The following is a 21,780-nucleotide window of genomic DNA, read 5'->3' on the forward strand; positions in this document are numbered from 1 at the left end:
GTGCAGCCAGTCACGTCCCCCCATCTCAGGGCACGGTGACTGTTCACATTCACCTCCCCCCATTTGGGGGGCAGGAAGGGTCAATAGACAGGGTCCTTTACAAAGGAGATGCCCAGAGAAGCTAAGAAGCTTGTGGGCTGTGCTCGTAATGAGCACAGCTCCAAGCAGGCTATAAAACGGGGCCCGTGCCAAAGACCCCTTTTGGATGGTCTTCTTGGAGGGGCAGGTCTGTGAACAGAGCTCTCCCCTTAGACTGGGATGCTCTCTACAGAGACTTCCTGGGACTCAGGGCCCTCACCTTCTCTCCGGTGAGTGACTTCTTCCAGATATATCTTTGAGTGAGCCCTTGCCCACCCCAGGCAAGCCATTTTTTTTCTGCTGAGTATCCTTGAGTGGAAGAGACCTCTTGTTCCGGTTTTTGTGATTGAGTGCGTGCTGTGGATCCTCATTATTGTCATGTGGTCATACAATAATAATAATAATAATAATATGCTCAACTGGTATCTGAACCTGTGACCATCCCTGGGATTGCCCAGGGTCAATGCTGTTGGGCTCCCAGATCTTGGTTTGCGGACGGCTCCCACAGAAGCCACTCTAGGCTGCCTGTGGCACACAGGTACTGTGCCCAGCTGTGCGGGGGTGAGAAATTACTCGGATGGCCCCAGTGCAAGAGCTGGGACTGGAGGGAGCCTTAGTGAAAGAATCATTGAAACCAGAGCCCACCACATCAGCTCTTCGACAAAATGCTCCCTGACTCCGTGGCAGCTGAGCAGTCAGTACCCTATGCCTGCCTTCCCCAGAGAAGTAATGCCCGGGCACTCACAACGCAGCATTCCTTGAAACACAGAGTTTATTGGCAGCTTTGCACAAAGTAAAGCTCCCAGAAGGAGTGGAATGGCCTCTCTCGAAGAGGGAGGACAGTCGCTGTGCCAGTGGTAACGGAGTCTCTGTCACAAGCCTCCTTGCGATGGCCTCTTAAGCTGCGTCAGGTCCCACGTCCCAGAGGATGCTTTTGCTGTGGAGGGCAGGTGTGGCAGCCATTTCCACGGCTGAGAGAGCAGCGTGTTCTCCGTGCTCAGTTCTGCGACACCAGCTCCCTGGGGAGTGTCTGGGATGCCCCGATTCTCCACCTGGACCCCAGTGAACGCGCAGAGGCACGTCAGCGCTGCCTCTCTCCTGGTCCCTGCCCGGCCAGAGCTTTCGGCAGGAGTCTCTGGGCCCACACGCCATGCTGGCTGTGACAGTGTGACCAGAGAGCAGGGCAGAAGTCCTCTTTGTCGCCAGTGTAGTCGTCCCCGGCTACGGCGCTGGGGAGAGCGCCAAGAGGAGAAGGCTGCTGCTCTGGGCAGAGGGCTGCTGCACAGGATTTTCCCTTTCTTTTCTGTGTCCTACGTTCTCCCCTCTTTTTCTTTCCTGCACGCGGTGTTCTCTGCCATCACGTGTGAGCCCCAGAGACACAGCTCCGTGCATGAAGACGTCTTTCACTGTCCGTGGTAGAGCAGTCTTGTGAGCCGATTTTGCAGCTCACTGAACTCATGCAGTGCCTCGGCATGGGCGGCAGGATCCTGCGCCAGGTGCTGGAAGAGGTTGAGTGGCTCAGCCGTTTCGAAGGCTGGGGGCAAGAGGATCTCTTGAGGCATGTCCTTATTGCCGAAGAAGAAGTCATCGAGGCGTCTCTCCATCAGGCAGGCACGCAGGTACATCATGATATCCTGTAGGCGCAGCAGGAAATGCCTCCTGCGCCAGGCTGACGGGGGTCTGGTGTTCAGGAGGTGCATGAAAACCGTCTTCAAGGTGTAAGTGGAAAAGGCTGTGTCCAGACTGACGTAGGCACAGAGCTGCAGGCATTTGAGGTGGAAGCTGTTAGGCGGGGTCTGCCTGGCAAAACTCCTGAAGAACCTCATCTCTGCCACAGCGTAGCTGTCTACCCACGTGGTGCTTTGGGTGAAGATGTGCCGTGCACGCTGGCTGCTCAGGAAGACGTCCGAGTCGCCTTGCCGCACCCCAAACACGATCTCGATGAAGAGGGTTCTCCTGGAGGCTTTCCTCAGCAGCAGCAGCTTGCAGAAGCGCTCGGAGGGCAGCACGTTTAGCTTGTAGCGCCGTGCCCGAGGCACAAAGCCCCAGAATGAGGACACGCAGTCCTGGAACCACTGGGCAGTTTTCTGCACATCCAGGTAGGGGCCGGTGCAGAGGGTGTCTAGGAGGCTGGGGTGCTGAATTCTCCTCAGCTCCTCCTGGGGGTGGTGGAGGAAGCACAGCGTGTTCTCCACTGCTTGCTCCCCGCTGCAGGTGCACACCAACTCCACGCGGACGCGGGAATGCGACGCCGGCGTCTCCCCTGCGGTGCCCAGCTCCAGGTGGAAGATGTGCCCACGGGGGGGCTTCAGGGGAACGAGCAGGCGGTAGACGGCATCGTCCTCACGGGGACTCCAGCCCTCAAAGGTGCTGCCCACCTTGATGGCAGATGGCAGCACTGGGAAGAACGGATTGGACGAGTACAGGTGGATGGCATAAAGGAGGTTGCCCACTAGATCCTCCACCACCTGGCGTCTGTAGTCAAGGTTCTGCACTGGCCACCGGATGCGCTTTGCAATTCTTCTGCTCTTCTCGCTCACATCATCAAAATCTTCTTCTTCACTTTCTTCCTCCTCCTCGTCCTCCTCCTCCTCCACCGGCTCGCTGTCGCCGCTGGAGCTCTCGTCTTCACTGCTGCTGCTGCTCCTATCTGGCTCAGGCTCACGGCTCCTTTTCCTGAGCCAGCAGCCGAGTCCGAAGAGCAGGGCCAGGCCTCCAGCAACGGCCCAGAACTGCCACTGCTGCAAGGCAGAGAGGAGCAGGGCTCCCCAGGCAAAGCCGCTCTGCTCCTGGATGCTCTGCTCCTTGGTCCTCTGCTCCTGGCTCATCTCCTCCACCTCCTGCCACAGCCGAGTCATCTCCTGTCTCAGGAACTCTGCACGCTGCCGCATGCGCTCGCGCGTGGCCTCATCCAGCTCGTCGCCGACCCCCCGCACGTTGTGAGTGAGGGTATGCACGAACCAGAAGAGTAATTTTATGGCAGCCATGGCCTGCAGGAGGAGCGAGAGAAGGGGTTCAGCGGGGCCGGGCGGCAGGGAGCTGGCGGCACGGGCAGCGGGGACGGGGGCCGCAGGGAGCTGGGGGCGGGTAGGAGAGGGGCCGAGGCAGCTGGGAGGCAGCAAGGAAGGCCTGTGCCCAGCCCCGACGGCGGCACCGCGCCCTGCCCAAGGCGTTCGTTCCCGCGAGCGGCTGGGCCATGGCTGGAGGGTGAGAACCCACCCCCAAGGGCCCAGGTTTCAGCCCCAGCCCTTGTCCAGCCCAGCCTCCCCCCGCCTGCACACTCACCGCTGGCCCAGGCTTTACTGGGGCAGCGCTGCTGCTGGCGCCCCGGTAACTGCCCCGTGAGGACTCGTCCCCTCTGATGTCACAGGCGCCAGAGCGCGTCACGGCCGCGCCTGCTGGCCAGCCTTTTGGAGTCCTCTGAGGACTTTGCTGAAGGCAGCTGAGAAATTAGAATCGTGGAACAGAATCGTCTTGGTTGGAAGAGACTGTCGGGGTGATCGAGTCGAACCATAACGTAACTCTAGCGCTAAATTCTCACAGTACTTTTTTGTTTTCCCTTGAAGTCAACTGAGCACTTGGTAACCTGCAAAGACACATAGGATTCCGCAGTTTGGGATTTGATTCTGTAGTGGGTTTTGATTGAATAGCTTAGTCAGTGCTCACCTGTAAGGAAGAGTTTGTTTGTGACTGGTTACTGAGAAGGATCCATCTCGCTGCAATTTCTTGTAGACTGGCTAATCATGGAGTATTTGGAGAGGGAAGACAAGGAAAGGGAAAACACATCTTAATAGACCCACTCGCATGTTTTCTAGCTCCTTCCTAAATCCGTAGACTTACTGAACTTGATATTGGATCTTTATACTTAATTTTTTTGACAGTCCTTTTTTTGTCAGCTTGTGTAATCGACGTTTAAACTCATCTAGGTTTCCTAGTGTTTTGTGTCAGTAGTTACACGGTTTGAGTTGCCTGTTCCCTTTTTTTGATTCACTTAATTGGATGCCTTGTAGTTACTGTGAGAAATTGTAAAGAAAACAGAGTCGTTACTCCCTCTTCGTCATCTTCGTGCTTTTCTTGAAGTTAGGACCCAGAATGTACTTCTCCCCTGCCTTCATCCTTGCCAACGTTTAGCTCTTTGGTCTAGATTGAAAAACGATACTTTCGCACTGAAAAATTTCCCTGCGCAATCTTTGGTCATTCTTGTCATGTTACTCTGTATGGCTTTTAGGTTTACTTTACCTTACACAAGATGGAAGTACAGCTACCGTACAGTACTACTGAACGCGTGCAAGGGTATCTTCGTTATGTTGCAAATAAGGAAAATAGCTTTAAATCAAATTATACAGTACGGGGTATAGACGCATGTATTGTCGTATAATAAAATATGTGTAATTAGGAAACTAGTAATAGCATTGTAAGTTGGAACTTATCCTTGTTGTTATAATGATCTGTTTAATTAAAGTCTTTGTCCAACGACGGTTATTTAATCTTTTCTCCATTTCGTATTTCTCTTTTCTTTTTACTAACAGATTATAGTATATTTTGTGGAAGTGCCCAGAGATTCCTGTTCAAATTGATGACAGGGTGGTCTTTAGAAACGTTTTGTTTCGTTTATTGGGTTTAGTATTTGTGGGTTTGCTTCTGAACTTGAACTTTTTGAGTGGAGTTCTATGGATTCATTGCTGTGGTATGACTAGTGCTTTGTGCAGAGAAGATTCAGAAGTATACCTAGCTTCCAATCTAGAAAAAAATTACTCTTGACTCTGTAAAATTGTCTCTTTGTGAGAGACAGGTATTATACAAGAATATTATTTAAGCCCAAGGTGTGTGTTGGGGGTTTCTGTGGGTGTGGTTTTTTGTTGTGTGTATGTGCTTTGGTTTATTTTTTTCTTGTTAACTAGGTGAGTGTGGTCTTAATAGAGTTGCACAGAGAAACAAAGCTTCTGCTTGAGGTTAATCAGTCCTAATAAACACTTTAGCTAATGGGAGGGGGGGAAAGTGCAAATGAATAAATTTTAAATACTCTGTATTCAGAAAGAACTTCAAAGGATGTTATGCTGAGAACATGGGAGATGATGTGTTTCAAGAAGATATAAGATGCGTGTTGCCTAAATCTTGGCATAATTTCAAGAACATGTATCCTGTCTAAAAGTGAAAAAAAGAATAAAGAAACCAAAACAAGAAACCAAAACCGAAATAGAGATGTTTGGGGTAAGGAGAGAACAGTCTAAAACCTTTTCCTTAGAAATAGCCATTCCATGGCTCTAATAATAGCTGTAGACAAAGAAAAAACGTGGGACTGTGTCCTGAGCGACGTATTCGCAAAGTGTATCAGTATCACTGCAACACCTGCACTGGCATTCAGCTTTGGCAAGACTTAGTCAGTCCCTCTAGAAAGCAGAGAGAAGCTCCCACAAACCCTTACAAAACTTAAAATCTGGTGACGTGACCCATGGGTGCTTTGCTCCTTGAGATCCCGTCCCGTGAGATGGGATCAGCTGCCTTGCTGTGCTGCCCTCTGTGCTGCTGGTCATGGGTGGGCTCTTGGTGCCTTCATGACACAAGGGGTGGGTGATGGTGGCAGTTGCACATCCCCCAATGAGATCCGGAGCTTTCAATGGGGCAGCTGATGGCTCTTCAGCACCTTTTGTGCCCCACTGTGCCTGTCCTCATCTGCACGGCTAGGTTGGTGCCAAAGTGTGCAGCCAGTCACGTCCCCCCATCTCAGGGCACGGTGACTGTTCACATTCACCTCCCCCCATTTGGGGGGCAGGAAGGGTCAATAGACAGGGTCCTTTACAAAGGAGATGCCCAGAGAAGCTAAGAAGCTTGTGGGCTGTGCTCGTAATGAGCACAGCTCCAAGCAGGCTATAAAACGGGGCCCGTGCCAAAGACCCCTTTTGGATGGTCTTCTTGGAGGGGCAGGTCTGTGAACAGAGCTCTCCCCTTAGACTGGGATGCTCTCTACAGAGACTTCCTGGGACTCAGGGCCCTCACCTTCTCTCCGGTGAGTGACTTCTTCCAGATATATCTTTGAGTGAGCCCTTGCCCACCCCAGGCAAGCCATTTTTTTTCTGCTGAGTATCCTTGAGTGGAAGAGACCTCTTGTTCCGGTTTTTGTGATTGAGTGCGTGCTGTGGATCCTCATTATTGTCATGTGGTCATACAATAATAATAATAATAATAATATGCTCAACTGGTATCTGAACCTGTGACCATCCCTGGGATTGCCCAGGGTCAATGCTGTTGGGCTCCCAGATCTTGGTTTGCGGACGGCTCCCACAGAAGCCACTCTAGGCTGCCTGTGGCACACAGGTACTGTGCCCAGCTGTGCGGGGGTGAGAAATTACTCGGATGGCCCCAGTGCAAGAGCTGGGACTGGAGGGAGCCTTAGTGAAAGAATCATTGAAACCAGAGCCCACCACATCAGCTCTTCGACAAAATGCTCCCTGACTCCGTGGCAGCTGAGCAGTCAGTACCCTATGCCTGCCTTCCCCAGAGAAGTAATGCCCGGGCACTCACAACGCAGCATTCCTTGAAACACAGAGTTTATTGGCAGCTTTGCACAAAGTAAAGCTCCCAGAAGGAGTGGAATGGCCTCTCTCGAAGAGGGAGGACAGTCGCTGTGCCAGTGGTAACGGAGTCTCTGTCACAAGCCTCCTTGCGATGGCCTCTTAAGCTGCGTCAGGTCCCACGTCCCAGAGGATGCTTTTGCTGTGGAGGGCAGGTGTGGCAGCCATTTCCACGGCTGAGAGAGCAGCGTGTTCTCCGTGCTCAGTTCTGCGACACCAGCTCCCTGGGGAGTGTCTGGGATGCCCCGATTCTCCACCTGGACCCCAGTGAACGCGCAGAGGCACGTCAGCGCTGCCTCTCTCCTGGTCCCTGCCCGGCCAGAGCTTTCGGCAGGAGTCTCTGGGCCCACACGCCATGCTGGCTGTGACAGTGTGACCAGAGAGCAGGGCAGAAGTCCTCTTTGTCGCCAGTGTAGTCGTCCCCGGCTACGGCGCTGGGGAGAGCGCCAAGAGGAGAAGGCTGCTGCTCTGGGCAGAGGGCTGCTGCACAGGATTTTCCCTTTCTTTTCTGTGTCCTACGTTCTCCCCTCTTTTTCTTTCCTGCACGCGGTGTTCTCTGCCATCACGTGTGAGCCCCAGAGACACAGCTCCGTGCATGAAGACGTCTTTCACTGTCCGTGGTAGAGCAGTCTTGTGAGCCGATTTTGCAGCTCACTGAACTCATGCAGTGCCTCGGCATGGGCGGCAGGATCCTGCGCCAGGTGCTGGAAGAGGTTGAGTGGCTCAGCCGTTTCGAAGGCTGGGGGCAAGAGGATCTCTTGAGGCATGTCCTTATTGCCGAAGAAGAAGTCATCGAGGCGTCTCTCCATCAGGCAGGCACGCAGGTACATCATGATATCCTGTAGGCGCAGCAGGAAATGCCTCCTGCGCCAGGCTGACGGGGGTCTGGTGTTCAGGAGGTGCATGAAAACCGTCTTCAAGGTGTAAGTGGAAAAGGCTGTGTCCAGACTGACGTAGGCACAGAGCTGCAGGCATTTGAGGTGGAAGCTGTTAGGCGGGGTCTGCCTGGCAAAACTCCTGAAGAACCTCATCTCTGCCACAGCGTAGCTGTCTACCCACGTGGTGCTTTGGGTGAAGATGTGCCGTGCACGCTGGCTGCTCAGGAAGACGTCCGAGTCGCCTTGCCGCACCCCAAACACGATCTCGATGAAGAGGGTTCTCCTGGAGGCTTTCCTCAGCAGCAGCAGCTTGCAGAAGCGCTCGGAGGGCAGCACGTTTAGCTTGTAGCGCCGTGCCCGAGGCACAAAGCCCCAGAATGAGGACACGCAGTCCTGGAACCACTGGGCAGTTTTCTGCACATCCAGGTAGGGGCCGGTGCAGAGGGTGTCTAGGAGGCTGGGGTGCTGAATTCTCCTCAGCTCCTCCTGGGGGTGGTGGAGGAAGCACAGCGTGTTCTCCACTGCTTGCTCCCCGCTGCAGGTGCACACCAACTCCACGCGGACGCGGGAATGCGACGCCGGCGTCTCCCCTGCGGTGCCCAGCTCCAGGTGGAAGATGTGCCCACGGGGGGGCTTCAGGGGAACGAGCAGGCGGTAGACGGCATCGTCCTCACGGGGACTCCAGCCCTCAAAGGTGCTGCCCACCTTGATGGCAGATGGCAGCACTGGGAAGAACGGATTGGACGAGTACAGGTGGATGGCATAAAGGAGGTTGCCCACTAGATCCTCCACCACCTGGCGTCTGTAGTCAAGGTTCTGCACTGGCCACCGGATGCGCTTTGCAATTCTTCTGCTCTTCTCGCTCACATCATCAAAATCTTCTTCTTCACTTTCTTCCTCCTCCTCGTCCTCCTCCTCCTCCACCGGCTCGCTGTCGCCGCTGGAGCTCTCGTCTTCACTGCTGCTGCTGCTCCTATCTGGCTCAGGCTCACGGCTCCTTTTCCTGAGCCAGCAGCCGAGTCCGAAGAGCAGGGCCAGGCCTCCAGCAACGGCCCAGAACTGCCACTGCTGCAAGGCAGAGAGGAGCAGGGCTCCCCAGGCAAAGCCGCTCTGCTCCTGGATGCTCTGCTCCTTGGTCCTCTGCTCCTGGCTCATCTCCTCCACCTCCTGCCACAGCCGAGTCATCTCCTGTCTCAGGAACTCTGCACGCTGCCGCATGCGCTCGCGCGTGGCCTCATCCAGCTCGTCGCCGACCCCCCGCACGTTGTGAGTGAGGGTATGCACGAACCAGAAGAGTAATTTTATGGCAGCCATGGCCTGCAGGAGGAGCGAGAGAAGGGGTTCAGCGGGGCCGGGCGGCAGGGAGCTGGCGGCACGGGCAGCGGGGACGGGGGCCGCAGGGAGCTGGGGGCGGGTAGGAGAGGGGCCGAGGCAGCTGGGAGGCAGCAAGGAAGGCCTGTGCCCAGCCCCGACGGCGGCACCGCGCCCTGCCCAAGGCGTTCGTTCCCGCGAGCGGCTGGGCCATGGCTGGAGGGTGAGAACCCACCCCCAAGGGCCCAGGTTTCAGCCCCAGCCCTTGTCCAGCCCAGCCTCCCCCCGCCTGCACACTCACCGCTGGCCCAGGCTTTACTGGGGCAGCGCTGCTGCTGGCGCCCCGGTAACTGCCCCGTGAGGACTCGTCCCCTCTGATGTCACAGGCGCCAGAGCGCGTCACGGCCGCGCCTGCTGGCCAGCCTTTTGGAGTCCTCTGAGGACTTTGCTGAAGGCAGCTGAGAAATTAGAATCGTGGAACAGAATCGTCTTGGTTGGAAGAGACTGTCGGGGTGATCGAGTCGAACCATAACGTAACTCTAGCGCTAAATTCTCACAGTACTTTTTTGTTTTCCCTTGAAGTCAACTGAGCACTTGGTAACCTGCAAAGACACATAGGATTCCGCAGTTTGGGATTTGATTCTGTAGTGGGTTTTGATTGAATAGCTTAGTCAGTGCTCACCTGTAAGGAAGAGTTTGTTTGTGACTGGTTACTGAGAAGGATCCATCTCGCTGCAATTTCTTGTAGACTGGCTAATCATGGAGTATTTGGAGAGGGAAGACAAGGAAAGGGAAAACACATCTTAATAGACCCACTCGCATGTTTTCTAGCTCCTTCCTAAATCCGTAGACTTACTGAACTTGATATTGGATCTTTATACTTAATTTTTTTGACAGTCCTTTTTTTGTCAGCTTGTGTAATCGACGTTTAAACTCATCTAGGTTTCCTAGTGTTTTGTGTCAGTAGTTACACGGTTTGAGTTGCCTGTTCCCTTTTTTTGATTCACTTAATTGGATGCCTTGTAGTTACTGTGAGAAATTGTAAAGAAAACAGAGTCGTTACTCCCTCTTCGTCATCTTCGTGCTTTTCTTGAAGTTAGGACCCAGAATGTACTTCTCCCCTGCCTTCATCCTTGCCAACGTTTAGCTCTTTGGTCTAGATTGAAAAACGATACTTTCGCACTGAAAAATTTCCCTGCGCAATCTTTGGTCATTCTTGTCATGTTACTCTGTATGGCTTTTAGGTTTACTTTACCTTACACAAGATGGAAGTACAGCTACCGTACAGTACTACTGAACGCGTACAAGAGTATCTTCGTTATGTTGCAAATAAGGAAAATAGGTTTAAATCAAATTATACAGTACGGGGTATAGACGCATGTATTGTCGTATAATAAAATATGTGTAATTAGGAAACTAGTAATAGCATTGTAAGTTGGAACTTATCCTTGTTGTTATAATGATCTGTTTAATTAAAGTCTTTGTCCAACGACGGTTATTTAATCTTTTCTCCATTTCGTATTTCTCTTTTCTTTTTACTAACAGATTATAGTATATTTTGTGGAAGTGCCCAGAGATTCCTTTTCAAATTGATGACAGGGTGGTCTTTACAAACCTTTTGTTTCGTTTATTGGGTTTAGTATTTGTGGGTTTGCTTCTGAACTTGAACTTTTTGAGTGGAGTTCTATGGATTCATTGCTGTGGTATGACTAGTGCTTTGTGCAGAGAAGATTCAGAAGTATACCTAGCTTCCAATCTAGAAAAAAATTACTCTTGACTCTGTAAAATTGTCTCTTTGTGAGAGACAGGTATTATACAAGAATATTATTTAAGCCCAAGGTGTGTGTTGGGGGTTTCTGTGGGTGTGGTTTTTTGTTGTGTGTATGTGCTTTGGTTTATTTTTTTTTTGTTAACTAGGTGAGTGTGGTCTTAATAGAGTTGCACAGAGAAACAAAGCTTCTGCTTGAGGTTAATCAGTCCTAATAAACACTTTAGCTAATGGGAGGGGGGGAAAGTGCAAATGAATAAATTTTAAATACTCTGTATTCAGAAAGAACTTCAAAGGATGTTATGCTGAGAACATAGGAGATGATGTGTTTCAAGAAGATATAAGATGCGTGTTGCCTAAATCTTGGCATAATTTCAAGAACATGTATCCTGTCTAAAAGTGAAAAAAAGAATAAAGAAACCAAAACAAGAAACCAAAACCGAAATAGAGATGTTTGGGGTAAGGAGAGAACAGTCTAAAACCTTTTCCTTAGAAATAGCCATTCCATGGCTCTAATAATAGCTATAGACAAAGAAAAAACGTGGGACTGTGTCCTGAGCGACGTATTCACAAAGTGTATCAGTATCACTGCAACACCTGCACTGGCATTCAGCTTTGGCAAGACTTAGTCAGGCCCTCTAGAAAGCAGAGAGAAGCTCCCACAAACCCTTACAAAACTTAAAATCTGGTGACGTGACCCATGGGTGCTTTGCTCCTTGAGATCCCGTCCCGTGAGATGGGATCAGCTGCCTTGCTGTGCTGCCCTCTGTGCTGCTGGTCATGGGTGGGCTCTTGGTGCCTTCATGACACAAGGGGTGGGTGATGGTGGCAGTTGCACATCCCCCAATGAGATCCGGAGCTTTCAATGGGGCAGCTGATGGCTCTTCAGCACCTTTTGTGCCCCACTGTGCCTGTCCTCATCTGCACGGCTAGGTTGGTGCCAAAGTGTGCAGCCAGTCACGTCCCCCCATCTCAGGGCACGGTGACTGTTCACATTCACCTCCCCCCATTTGGGGGGCAGGAAGGGTCAATAGACAGGGTCCTTTACAAAGGAGATGCCCAGAGAAGCTAAGAAGCTTGTGGGCTGTGCTCGTAATGAGCACAGCCAGATCCAAGCAGGCTATAAAACGGGGCCCGTGCCAAAGACCCCTTTTGGATGGTCTTCTTGGAGGGGCAGGTCTGTGAACAGAGCTCTCCCCTTAGACTGGGATGCTCTCTACAGAGACTTCCTGGGACTCAGGGCCCTCACCTTCTCTCCGGTGAGTGACTTCTTCCAGATATATCTTTGAGTGAGCCCTTGCCCACCCCAGGCAAGCCATTTTTTTTCTGCTGAGTATCCTTGAGTGGAAGAGACCTCTTGTTCCGGTTTTTGTGATTGAGTGCGTGCTGTGGATCCTCATTATTGTCATGTGGTCATACAATAATAATAATAATAATAATATGCTCAACTGGTATCTGAACCTGTGACCATCCCTGGGATTGCCCAGGGTCAATGCTGTTGGGCTCCCAGATCTTGGTTTGCGGACGGCTCCCACAGAAGCCACTCTAGGCTGCCTGTGGCACACAGGCACTGTGCCCAGCTGTGCGGGGGTGAGAAATTACTCGGATGGCCCCAGTGCAAGAGCTGGGACTGGAGGGAGCCTTAGTGAAAGAATCATTGAAACCAGAGCCCACCACATCAGCTCTTCGACAAAATGCTCCCTGACTCCGTGGCAGCTGAGCAGTCAGTACCCTATGCCTGCCTTCCCCAGAGAAGTAATGCCCGGGCACTCACAACGCAGCATTCCTTGAAACACAGAGTTTATTGGCAGCTTTGCACAAAGTAAAGCTCCCAGAAGGAGTGGAATGGCCTCTCTCGAAGAGGGAGGACAGTCGCTGTGCCAGTGGTAACGGAGTCTCTGTCACAAGCCTCCTTGCAATGGCCTCTTAAGCTGCGTCAGGTCCCACATCCCAGAGGATGCTTTTGCTGTGGAGGGCAGGTGTGGCAGCCATTTCCACGGCTGAGAGAGCAGCGTGTTCTCCGTGCTCAGTTCTGCGACACCAGCTCCCTGGGGAGTGTCTGGGATGCCCCGATTCTCCACCTGGACCCCAGTGAACGCGCAGAGGCACGTCAGCGCTGCCTCTCTCCTGGTCCCTGCCCGGCCAGAGCTTTCGGCAGGAGTCTCTGGGCCCACACGCCATGCTGGCTGTGACAGTGTGACCAGAGAGCAGGGCAGAAGTCCTCTTTGTCGCCAGTGTAGTCGTCCCCGGCTACGGCGCTGGGGAGAGCGCCAAGAGGAGAAGGCTGCTGCTCTGGGCAGAGGGCTGCTGCACAGGATTTTCCCTTTCTTTTCTGTGTCCTACGTTCTCCCCTCTTTTTCTTTCCTGCACGCGGTGTTCTCTGCCATCACGTGTGAGCCCCAGAGACACAGCTCCGTGCATGAAGACGTCTTTCACTGTCCGTGGTAGAGCAGTCTTGTGAGCCGATTTTGCAGCTCACTGAACTCATGCAGTGCCTCGGCATGGGCGGCAGGATCCTGCGCCAGGTGCTGGAAGAGGTTGAGTGGCTCAGCCGTTTCGAAGGCTGGGGGCAAGAGGATCTCTTGAGGCATGTCCTTATTGCCGAAGAAGAAGTCATCGAGGCGTCTCTCCATCAGGCAGGCACGCAGGTACATCATGATATCCTGTAGGCGCAGCAGGAAATGCCTCCTGTGCCAGGCTGACGGGGGTCTGGTGTTCAGGAGGTGCATGAAAACCGTCTTCAAGGTGTAAGTGGAAAAGGCTGTGTCCAGACTGACGTAGGCACAGAGCTGCAGGCATTTGAGGTGGAAGCTGTTAGGCGGGGTCTGCCTGGCAAAACTCCTGAAGAACCTCATCTCTGCCACAGCGTAGCTGTCTACCCACGTGGTGCTTTGGGTGAAGATGTGCCGTGCACGCTGGCTGCTCAGGAAGACGTCCGAGTCGCCTTGCCGCACCCCAAACACGATCTCGATGAAGAGGGTTCTCCTGGAGGCTTTCCTCAGCAGCAGCAGCTTGCAGAAGCGCTCGGAGGGCAGCACGTTTAGCTTGTAGCGCCGTGCCCGAGGCACAAAGCCCCAGAATGAGGACACGCAGTCCTGGAACCACTGGGCAGTTTTCTGCACATCCAGGTAGGGGCCGGTGCAGAGGGTGTCTAGGAGGCTGGGGTGCTGAATTCTCCTCAGCTCCTCCTGGGGGTGGTGGAGGAAGCACAGCGTGTTCTCCACTGCTTGCTCCCCGCTGCAGGTGCACACCAACTCCACGCGGACGCGGGAATGCGACGCCGGCGTCTCCCCTGCGGTGCCCAGCTCCAGGTGGAAGATGTGCCCACGGGGGGGCTTCAGGGGAACGAGCAGGCGGTAGACAGCATCGTCCTCACGGGGACTCCAGCCCTCAAAGGTGCTGCCCACCTTGATGGCAGATGGCAGCACTGGGAAGAACGGATTGGACGAGTACAGGTGGATGGCATAAAGGAGGTTGCCCACTAGATCCTCCACCACCTGGCGTCTGTAGTCAAGGTTCTGCACTGGCCACCGGATGCGCTTTGCAATTCTTCTGCTCTTCTCGCTCACATCATCAAAATCTTCTTCTTCACTTTCTTCCTCCTCCTCCTCGTCCTCCTCCTCCACCGGCTCGCTGTCGCCGCTGGAGCTCTCGTCTTCACTGCTGCTGCTGCTCCTATCTGGCTCAGGCTCACGGCTCCTTTTCCTGAGCCAGCAGCCGAGTCCGAAGAGCAGGGCCAGGCCTCCAGCAACGGCCCAGAACTGCCACTGCTGCAAGGCAGAGAGGAGCAGGGCTCCCCAGGCAAAGCCGCTCTGCTCCTGGATGCTCTGCTCCTTGGTCCTCTGCTCCTGGCTCATCTCCTCCACCTCCTGCCACAGCCGAGTCATCTCCTGTCTCAGGAACTCTGCACGCTGCCGCATGCGCTCGCGCGTGGCCTCATCCAGCTCATCGCCGACCCCCCGCACGTTGTGAGTGAGGGTATGCACGAACCAGAAGAGTAATTTTATGGCAGCCATGGCCTGCAGGAGGAGCGAGAGAAGGGGTTCAGCGGGGCTGGGCGGCAGGGAGCTGGCGGCACGGGCAGCGGGGACGGGGGCCGCAGGGAGCTGGGGGCGGGTAGGAGAGGGGCCGAGGCAGCTGGGAGGCAGCAAGGAAGGCCTGTGCCCAGCCCCGACGGCGGCACCGCGCCCTGCCCAAGGCGTTCGTTCCCGCGAGCGGCTGGGCCATGGCTGGAGGGTGAGAACCCACCCCCAAGGGCCCAGGTTTCAGCCCCAGCCCTTGTCCAGCCCAGCCTCCCCCCGCCTGCACACTCACCGCTGGCCCAGGCTTTACTGGGGCAGCGCTGCTGCTGGCGCCCCGGTAACTGCCCCGTGAGGACTCGTCCCCTCTGATGTCACAGGCGCCAGAGCGCGTCACGGCCGCGCCTGCTGGCCAGCCTTTTGGAGTCCTCTGAGGACTTTGCTGAAGGCAGCTGAGAAATTAGAATCGTGGAACAGAATCGTTTTGGTTGGAAGAGACTGTCGGGGTGATCGAGTCGAACCATAACGTAACTCTAGCGCTAAATTCTCACAGTACTTTTTTGTTTTCCCTTGAAGTCAACTGAGCACTTGGTAACCTGCAAAGACACATAGGATTCCGCAGTTTGGGATTTGATTCTGTAGTGGGTTTTGATTGAATAGCTTAGTCAGTGCTCACCTGTAAGGAAGAGTTTGTTTGTGACTGGTTACTGAGAAGGATCCATCTCGCTGCAATTTCTTGTAGACTGGCTAATCATGGAGTATTTGGAGAGGGAAGACAAGGAAAGGGAAAACACATCTTAATAGACCCACTCGCATGTTTTCTAGCTCCTTCCTAAATCCGTAGACTTACTGAACTTGATATTGGATCTTTATACTTAATTTTTTTGACAGTCCTTTTTTTGTCAGCTTGTGTAATCGACGTTTAAACTCATCTAGGTTTCCTAGTGTTTTGTGTCAGTAGTTACACGGTTTGAGTTGCCTGTTCCCTTTTTTTGATTCACTTAATTGGATGCCTTGTAGTTACTGTGAGAAATTGTAAAGAAAACAGAGTCGTTACTCCCTCTTCGTCATCTTCGTGCTTTTCTTGAAGTTAGGACCCAGAATGTACTTCTCCCCTGCCTTCATCCTTGCCAACGTTTAGCTCTTTGGTCTAGATTGAAAAACGATACTTTCGCACTGAAAAATTTCCCTGCGCAATCTTTGGTCATTCTTGTCATGTTACTCTGTATGGCTTTTAGGTTTACTTTACCTTACACAAGATGGAAGTACAGCTACCGTACAGTACTACTGAACGCGTACAAGAGTATCTTCGTTATGTTGCAAATAAGGAAAATAGGTTTAAATCAAATTATACAGTACGGGGTATAGACGCATGTATTGTCGTATAATAAAATATGTGTAATTAGGAAACTAGTAATAGCATTGTAAGTTGGAACTTATCCTTGTTGTTATAATGATCTGTTTAATTAAAGTCTTTGTCCAACGACGGTTATTTAATCTTTTCTCCATTTCGTATTTCTCTTTTCTTTTTACTAACAGATTATAGTATATTTTGTGGAAGTGCCCAGAGATTCCTTTTCAAATTGATGACAGGGTGGTCTTTACAAACCTTTTGTTTCGTTTATTGGGTTTAGTATTTGTGGGTTTGCTTCTGAACTTGAACTTTTTGAGTGGAGTTCTATGGATTCATTGCTGTGGTATGACTAGTGCTTTGTGCAGAGAAGATTCAGAAGTATACCTAGCTTCCAATCTAGAAAAAAATTACTCTTGACTCTGTAAAATTGTCTCTTTGTGAGAGACAGGTATTATACAAGAATATTATTTAAGCCCAAGGTGTGTGTTGGGGGTTTCTGTGGGTGTGGTTTTTTGTTGTGTGTATGTGCTTTGGTTTATTTTTTTTTTGTTAACTAGGTGAGTGTGGTCTTAATAGAGTTGCACAGAGAAACAAAGCTTCTGCTTGAGGTTAATCAGTCCTAATAAACACTTTAGCTAATGGGAGGGGGGGAAAGTGCAAATGAATAAATTTTAAATACTCTGTATTCAGAAAGAACTTCAAAGGATGTTATGCTGAGAACATAGGAGATGATGTGTTTCAAGAAGATATAAGATGCGTGTTGCCTAAATCTTGGCATAATTTCAAGAACATGTATCCTGTCTAAAAGTGAAAAAAAGAATAAAGAAACCAAAACAAGAAACCAAAACCGAAATAGAGATGTTTGGGGTAAGGAGAGAACAGTCTAAAACCTTTTCCTTAGAAATAGCCATTCCATGGCTCTAATAATAGCTGTAGACAAAGAAAAAACGTGGGACTGTGTCCTGAGCGACGTATTCACAAAGTGTATCAGTATCACTGCAACACCTGCACTGGCATTCAGCTTTGGCAAGACTTAGTCAGTCCCTCTAGAAAGCAGAGAGAAGCTCCCACAAACCCTTACAAAACTTAAAATCTGGTGACGTGACCCATGGGTGCTTTGCTCCTTGAGATCCCGTCCCGTGAGATGGGATCAGCTGCCTTGCTGTGCTGCCCTCTGTGCTGCTGGTCATGGGTGGGCTCTTGGTGCCTTCATGACACAAGGGGTGGGTGATGGTGGCAGTTGCACATCCCCCAATGAGATCCGGAGCTTTCAATGGGGCAGCTGATGGCTCTTCAGCACCTTTTGTGCCCCACTGTGCCTGTCCTCATCTGCACGGCTAGGTTGGTGCCAAAGTGTGCAGCCAGTCACGTCCCCCCATCTCAGGGCACGGTGACTGTTCACATTCACCTCCCCCCATTTGGGGGGCAGGAAGGGTCAATAGACAGGGTCCTTTACAAAGGAGATGCCCAGAGAAGCTAAGAAGCTTGTGGGCTGTGCTCGTAATGAGCACAGCCAGATCCAAGCAGGCTATAAAACGGGGCCCGTGCCAAAGACCCCTTTTGGATGGTCTTCTTGGAGGGGCAGGTCTGTGAACAGAGCTCTCCCCTTAGACTGGGATGCTCTCTACAGAGACTTCCTGGGACTCAGGGCCCTCACCTTCTCTCCGGTGAGTGACTTCTTCCAGATATATCTTTGAGTGAGCCCTTGCCCACCCCAGGCAAGCCATTTTTTTTCTGCTGAGTATCCTTGAGTGGAAGAGACCTCTTGTTCCGGTTTTTGTGATTGAGTGCGTGCTGTGGATCCTCATTATTGTCATGTGGTCATACAATAATAATAATAATAATAATATGCTCAACTGGTATCTGAACCTGTGACCATCCCTGGGATTGCCCAGGGTCAATGCTGTTGGGCTCCCAGATCTTGGTTTGCGGACGGCTCCCACAGAAGCCACTCTAGGCTGCCTGTGGCACACAGGTACTGTGCCCAGCTGTGCGGGGGTGAGAAATTACTCGGATGGCCCCAGTGCAAGAGCTGGGACTGGAGGGAGCCTTAGTGAAAGAATCATTGAAACCAGAGCCCACCACATCAGCTCTTCGACAAAATGCTCCCTGACTCCGTGGCAGCTGAGCAGTCAGTACCCTATGCCTGCCTTCCCCAGAGAAGTAATGCCCGGGCACTCACAACGCAGCATTCCTTGAAACACAGAGTTTATTGGCAGCTTTGCACAAAGTAAAGCTCCCAGAAGGAGTGGAATGGCCTCTCTCGAAGAGGGAGGACAGTCGCTGTGCCAGTGGTAACGGAGTCTCTGTCACAAGCCTCCTTGCGATGGCCTCTTAAGCTGCGTCAGGTCCCACGTCCCAGAGGATGCTTTTGCTGTGCAGGGCAGGTGTGGCAGCCATTTCCACGGCTGAGAGAGCAGCGTGTTCTCCGTGCTCAGTTCTGCGACACCAGCTCCCTGGGGAGTGTCTGGGATGCCCCGATTCTCCACCTGGACCCCAGTGAACGCGCAGAGGCACGTCAGCGCTGCCTCTCTCCTGGTCCCTGCCCGGCCAGAGCTTTCGGCAGGAGTCTCTGGGCCCACACGCCATGCTGGCTGTGACAGTGTGACCAGAGAGCAGGGCAGAAGTCCTCTTTGTCGCCAGTGTAGTCGTCCCCGGCTACGGCGCTGGGGAGAGCGCCAAGAGGAGAAGGCTGCTGCTCTGGGCAGAGGGCTGCTGCACAGGATTTTCCCTTTCTTTTCTGTGTCCTACGTTCTCCCCTCTTTTTCTTTCCTGCACGCGGTGTTCTCTGCCATCACGTGTGAGCCCCAGAGACACAGCTCCGTGCATGAAGACGTCTTTCACTGTCCGTGGTAGAGCAGTCTTGTGAGCCGATTTTGCAGCTCACTGAACTCATGCAGTGCCTCGGCATGGGCGGCAGGATCCTGCGCCAGGTGCTGGAAGAGGTTGAGTGGCTCAGCCGTTTCGAAGGCTGGGGGCAAGAGGATCTCTTGAGGCATGTCCTTATTGCCGAAGAAGAAGTCATCGAGGCGTCTCTCCATCAGGCAGGCACGCAGGTACATCATGATATCCTGTAGGCGCAGCAGGAAATGCCTCCTGCGCCAGGCTGACGGGGGTCTGGTGTTCAGGAGGTGCATGAAAACCGTCTTCAAGGTGTAAGTGGAAAAGGCTGTGTCCAGACTGACGTAGGCACAGAGCTGCAGGCATTTGAGGTGGAAGCTGTTAGGCGGGGTCTGCCTGGCAAAACTCCTGAAGAACCTCATCTCTGCCACAGCGTAGCTGTCTACCCACGTGGTGCTTTGGGTGAAGATGTGCCGTGCACGCTGGCTGCTCAGGAAGACGTCCGAGTCGCCTTGCCGCACCCCAAACACGATCTCGATGAAGAGGGTTCTCCTGGAGGCTTTCCTCAGCAGCAGCAGCTTGCAGAAGCGCTCGGAGGGCAGCACGTTTAGCTTGTAGCGCCGTGCCCGAGGCACAAAGCCCCAGAATGAGGACACGCAGTCCTGGAACCACTGGGCAGTTTTCTGCACATCCAGGTAGGGGCCGGTGCAGAGGGTGTCTAGGAGGCTGGGGTGCTGAATTCTCCTCAGCTCCTCCTGGGGGTGGTGGAGGAAGCACAGCGTGTTCTCCACTGCTTGCTCCCCGCTGCAGGTGCACACCAACTCCACGCGGACGCGGGAATGCGACGCCGGCGTCTCCCCTGCGGTGCCCAGCTCCAGGTGGAAGATGTGCCCACGGGGGGGCTTCAGGGGAACGAGCAGGCGGTAGACAGCATCGTCCTCACGGGGACTCCAGCCCTCAAAGGTGCTGCCCACCTTGATGGCAGATGGCAGCACTGGGAAGAACGGATTGGACGAGTACAGGTGGATGGCATAAAGGAGGTTGCCCACTAGATCCTCCACCACCTGGCGTCTGTAGTCAAGGTTCTGCACTGGCCACCGGATGCGCTTTGCAATTCTTCTGCTCTTCTCGCTCACATCATCAAAATCTTCTTCTTCACTTTCTTCCTCCTCCTCCTCGTCCTCCTCCTCCACCGGCTCGCTGTCGCCGCTGGAGCTCTCGTCTTCACTGCTGCTGCTGCTCCTATCTGGCTCAGGCTCACGGCTCCTTTTCCTGAGCCAGCAGCCGAGTCCGAAGAGCAGGGCCAGGCCTCCAGCAACGGCCCAGAACTGCCACTGCTGCAAGGCAGAGAGGAGCAGGGCTCCCCAGGCAAAGCCGCTCTGCTCCTGGATGCTCTGCTCCTTGGTCCTCTGCTCCTGGCTCATCTCCTCCACCTCCTGCCACAGCCGAGTCATCTCCTGTCTCAGGAACTCTGCACGCTGCCGCATGCGCTCGCGCGTGGCCTCATCCAGCTCGTCGCCGACCCCCCGCACGTTGTGAGTGAGGGTATGCACGAACCAGAAGAGTAATTTTATGGCAGCCATGGCCTGCAGGAGGAGCGAGAGAAGGGGTTCAGCGGGGCCGGGCGGCAGGGAGCTGGCGGCACGGGCAGCGGGGACGGGGGCCGCAGGGAGCTGGGGGCGGGTAGGAGAGGGGCCGAGGCAGCTGGGAGGCAGCAAGGAAGGCCTGTGCCCAGCCCCGACGGCGGCACCGCGCCCTGCCCAAGGCGTTCGTTCCCGCGAGCGGCTGGGCCATGGCTGGAGGGTGAGAACCCACCCCCAAGGGCCCAGGTTTCAGCCCCAGCCCTTGTCCAGCCCAGCCTCCCCCCGCCTGCACACTCACCGCTGGCCCAGGCTTTACTGGGGCAGCGCTGCTGCTGGCGCCCCGGTAACTGCCCCGTGAGGACTCGTCCCCTCTGATGTCACAGGCGCCAGAGCGCGTCACGGCCGCGCCTGCTGGCCAGCCTTTTGGAGTCCTCTGAGGACTTTGCTGAAGGCAGCTGAGAAATTAGAATCGTGGAACAGAATCGTCTTGGTTGGAAGAGACTGTCGGGGTGATCGAGTCGAACCATAACGTAACTCTAGCGCTAAATTCTCACAGTACTTTTTTGTTTTCCCTTGAAGTCAACTGAGCACTTGGTAACCTGCAAAGACACATAGGATTCCGCAGTTTGGGATTTGATTCTGTAGTGGGTTTTGATTGAATAGCTTAGTCAGTGCTCACCTGTAAGGAAGAGTTTGTTTGTGACTGGTTACTGAGAAGGATCCATCTCGCTGCAATTTCTTGTAGACTGGCTAATCATGGAGTATTTGGAGAGGGAAGACAAGGAAAGGGAAAACACATCTTAATAGACCCACTCGCATGTTTTCTAGCTCCTTCCTAAATCCGTAGACTTACTGAACTTGATATTGGATCTTTATACTTAATTTTTTTGACAGTCCTTTTTTTGTCAGCTTGTGTAATCGACGTTTAAACTCATCTAGGTTTCCTAGTGTTTTGTGTCAGTAGTTACACGGTTTGAGTTGCCTGTTCCCTTTTTTTGATTCACTTAATTGGATGCCTTGTAGTTACTGTGAGAAATTGTAAAGAAAACAGAGTCGTTACTCCCTCTTCGTCATCTTCGTGCTTTTCTTGAAGTTAGGACCCAGAATGTACTTCTCCCCTGCCTTCATCCTTGCCAACGTTTAGCTCTTTGGTCTAGATTGAAAAACGATACTTTCGCACTGAAAAATTTCCCTGCGCAATCTTTGGTCATTCTTGTCATGTTACTCTGTATGGCTTTTAGGTTTACTTTACCTTACACAAGATGGAAGTACAGCTACCGTACAGTACTACTGAACGCGTACAAGAGTATCTTCGTTATGTTGCAAATAAGGAAAATAGGTTTAAATCAAATTATACAGTACGGGGTATAGACGCA

General features: G+C 52.8%; 5 protein-coding genes across 5 annotated transcripts in view; 1 reads left to right on the forward strand and 4 right to left on the reverse strand.

The window, feature by feature from the left end:
* Positions 1–21,780, forward strand: part of STXBP6 (syntaxin binding protein 6) — a 208,256-nt gene that overhangs the window by 101,362 nt on the left and 85,114 nt on the right. The window lies entirely within an intron of this gene.
* LOC135989045 (inositol 1,4,5-trisphosphate receptor-interacting protein-like 1) lies at positions 1,482–4,193 on the reverse strand. Its single transcript, XM_065635555.1, has 3 exons — positions 4,126–4,193; positions 2,734–3,186; positions 1,482–2,697 (listed from the first exon to the last, which is right to left on the reverse strand). The coding sequence occupies exons 1-3, from the start codon at positions 4,191–4,193 to the stop codon at positions 1,482–1,484; spliced, it is 1,737 nt and encodes a 578-aa protein (XP_065491627.1).
* Positions 7,259–9,970, reverse strand: LOC135989046 (inositol 1,4,5-trisphosphate receptor-interacting protein-like 1). The gene is made up of 3 exons (XM_065635556.1): positions 9,903–9,970; positions 8,511–8,963; positions 7,259–8,474 (listed from the first exon to the last, which is right to left on the reverse strand). Exons 1-3 carry the CDS (start codon positions 9,968–9,970, stop codon positions 7,259–7,261), a joined length of 1,737 nt encoding a protein of 578 aa, XP_065491628.1.
* LOC135989047 (inositol 1,4,5-trisphosphate receptor-interacting protein-like 1) lies at positions 13,040–15,751 on the reverse strand. Its single transcript, XM_065635557.1, has 4 exons — positions 15,684–15,751; positions 14,922–15,078; positions 14,292–14,626; positions 13,040–14,255 (listed from the first exon to the last, which is right to left on the reverse strand). Exons 1-4 carry the CDS (start codon positions 15,749–15,751, stop codon positions 13,040–13,042), a joined length of 1,776 nt encoding a protein of 591 aa, XP_065491629.1.
* On the reverse strand, positions 18,821–21,532 carry LOC135989048 (inositol 1,4,5-trisphosphate receptor-interacting protein-like 1). The gene is made up of 3 exons (XM_065635558.1): positions 21,465–21,532; positions 20,073–20,525; positions 18,821–20,036 (listed from the first exon to the last, which is right to left on the reverse strand). The coding sequence occupies exons 1-3, from the start codon at positions 21,530–21,532 to the stop codon at positions 18,821–18,823; spliced, it is 1,737 nt and encodes a 578-aa protein (XP_065491630.1).

The sequence above is a fragment of the Caloenas nicobarica genome, chromosome 5 (assembly GCF_036013445.1).
Source record: "Caloenas nicobarica isolate bCalNic1 chromosome 5, bCalNic1.hap1, whole genome shotgun sequence".
Taxonomy (NCBI): domain Eukaryota; kingdom Metazoa; phylum Chordata; class Aves; order Columbiformes; family Columbidae; genus Caloenas; species Caloenas nicobarica.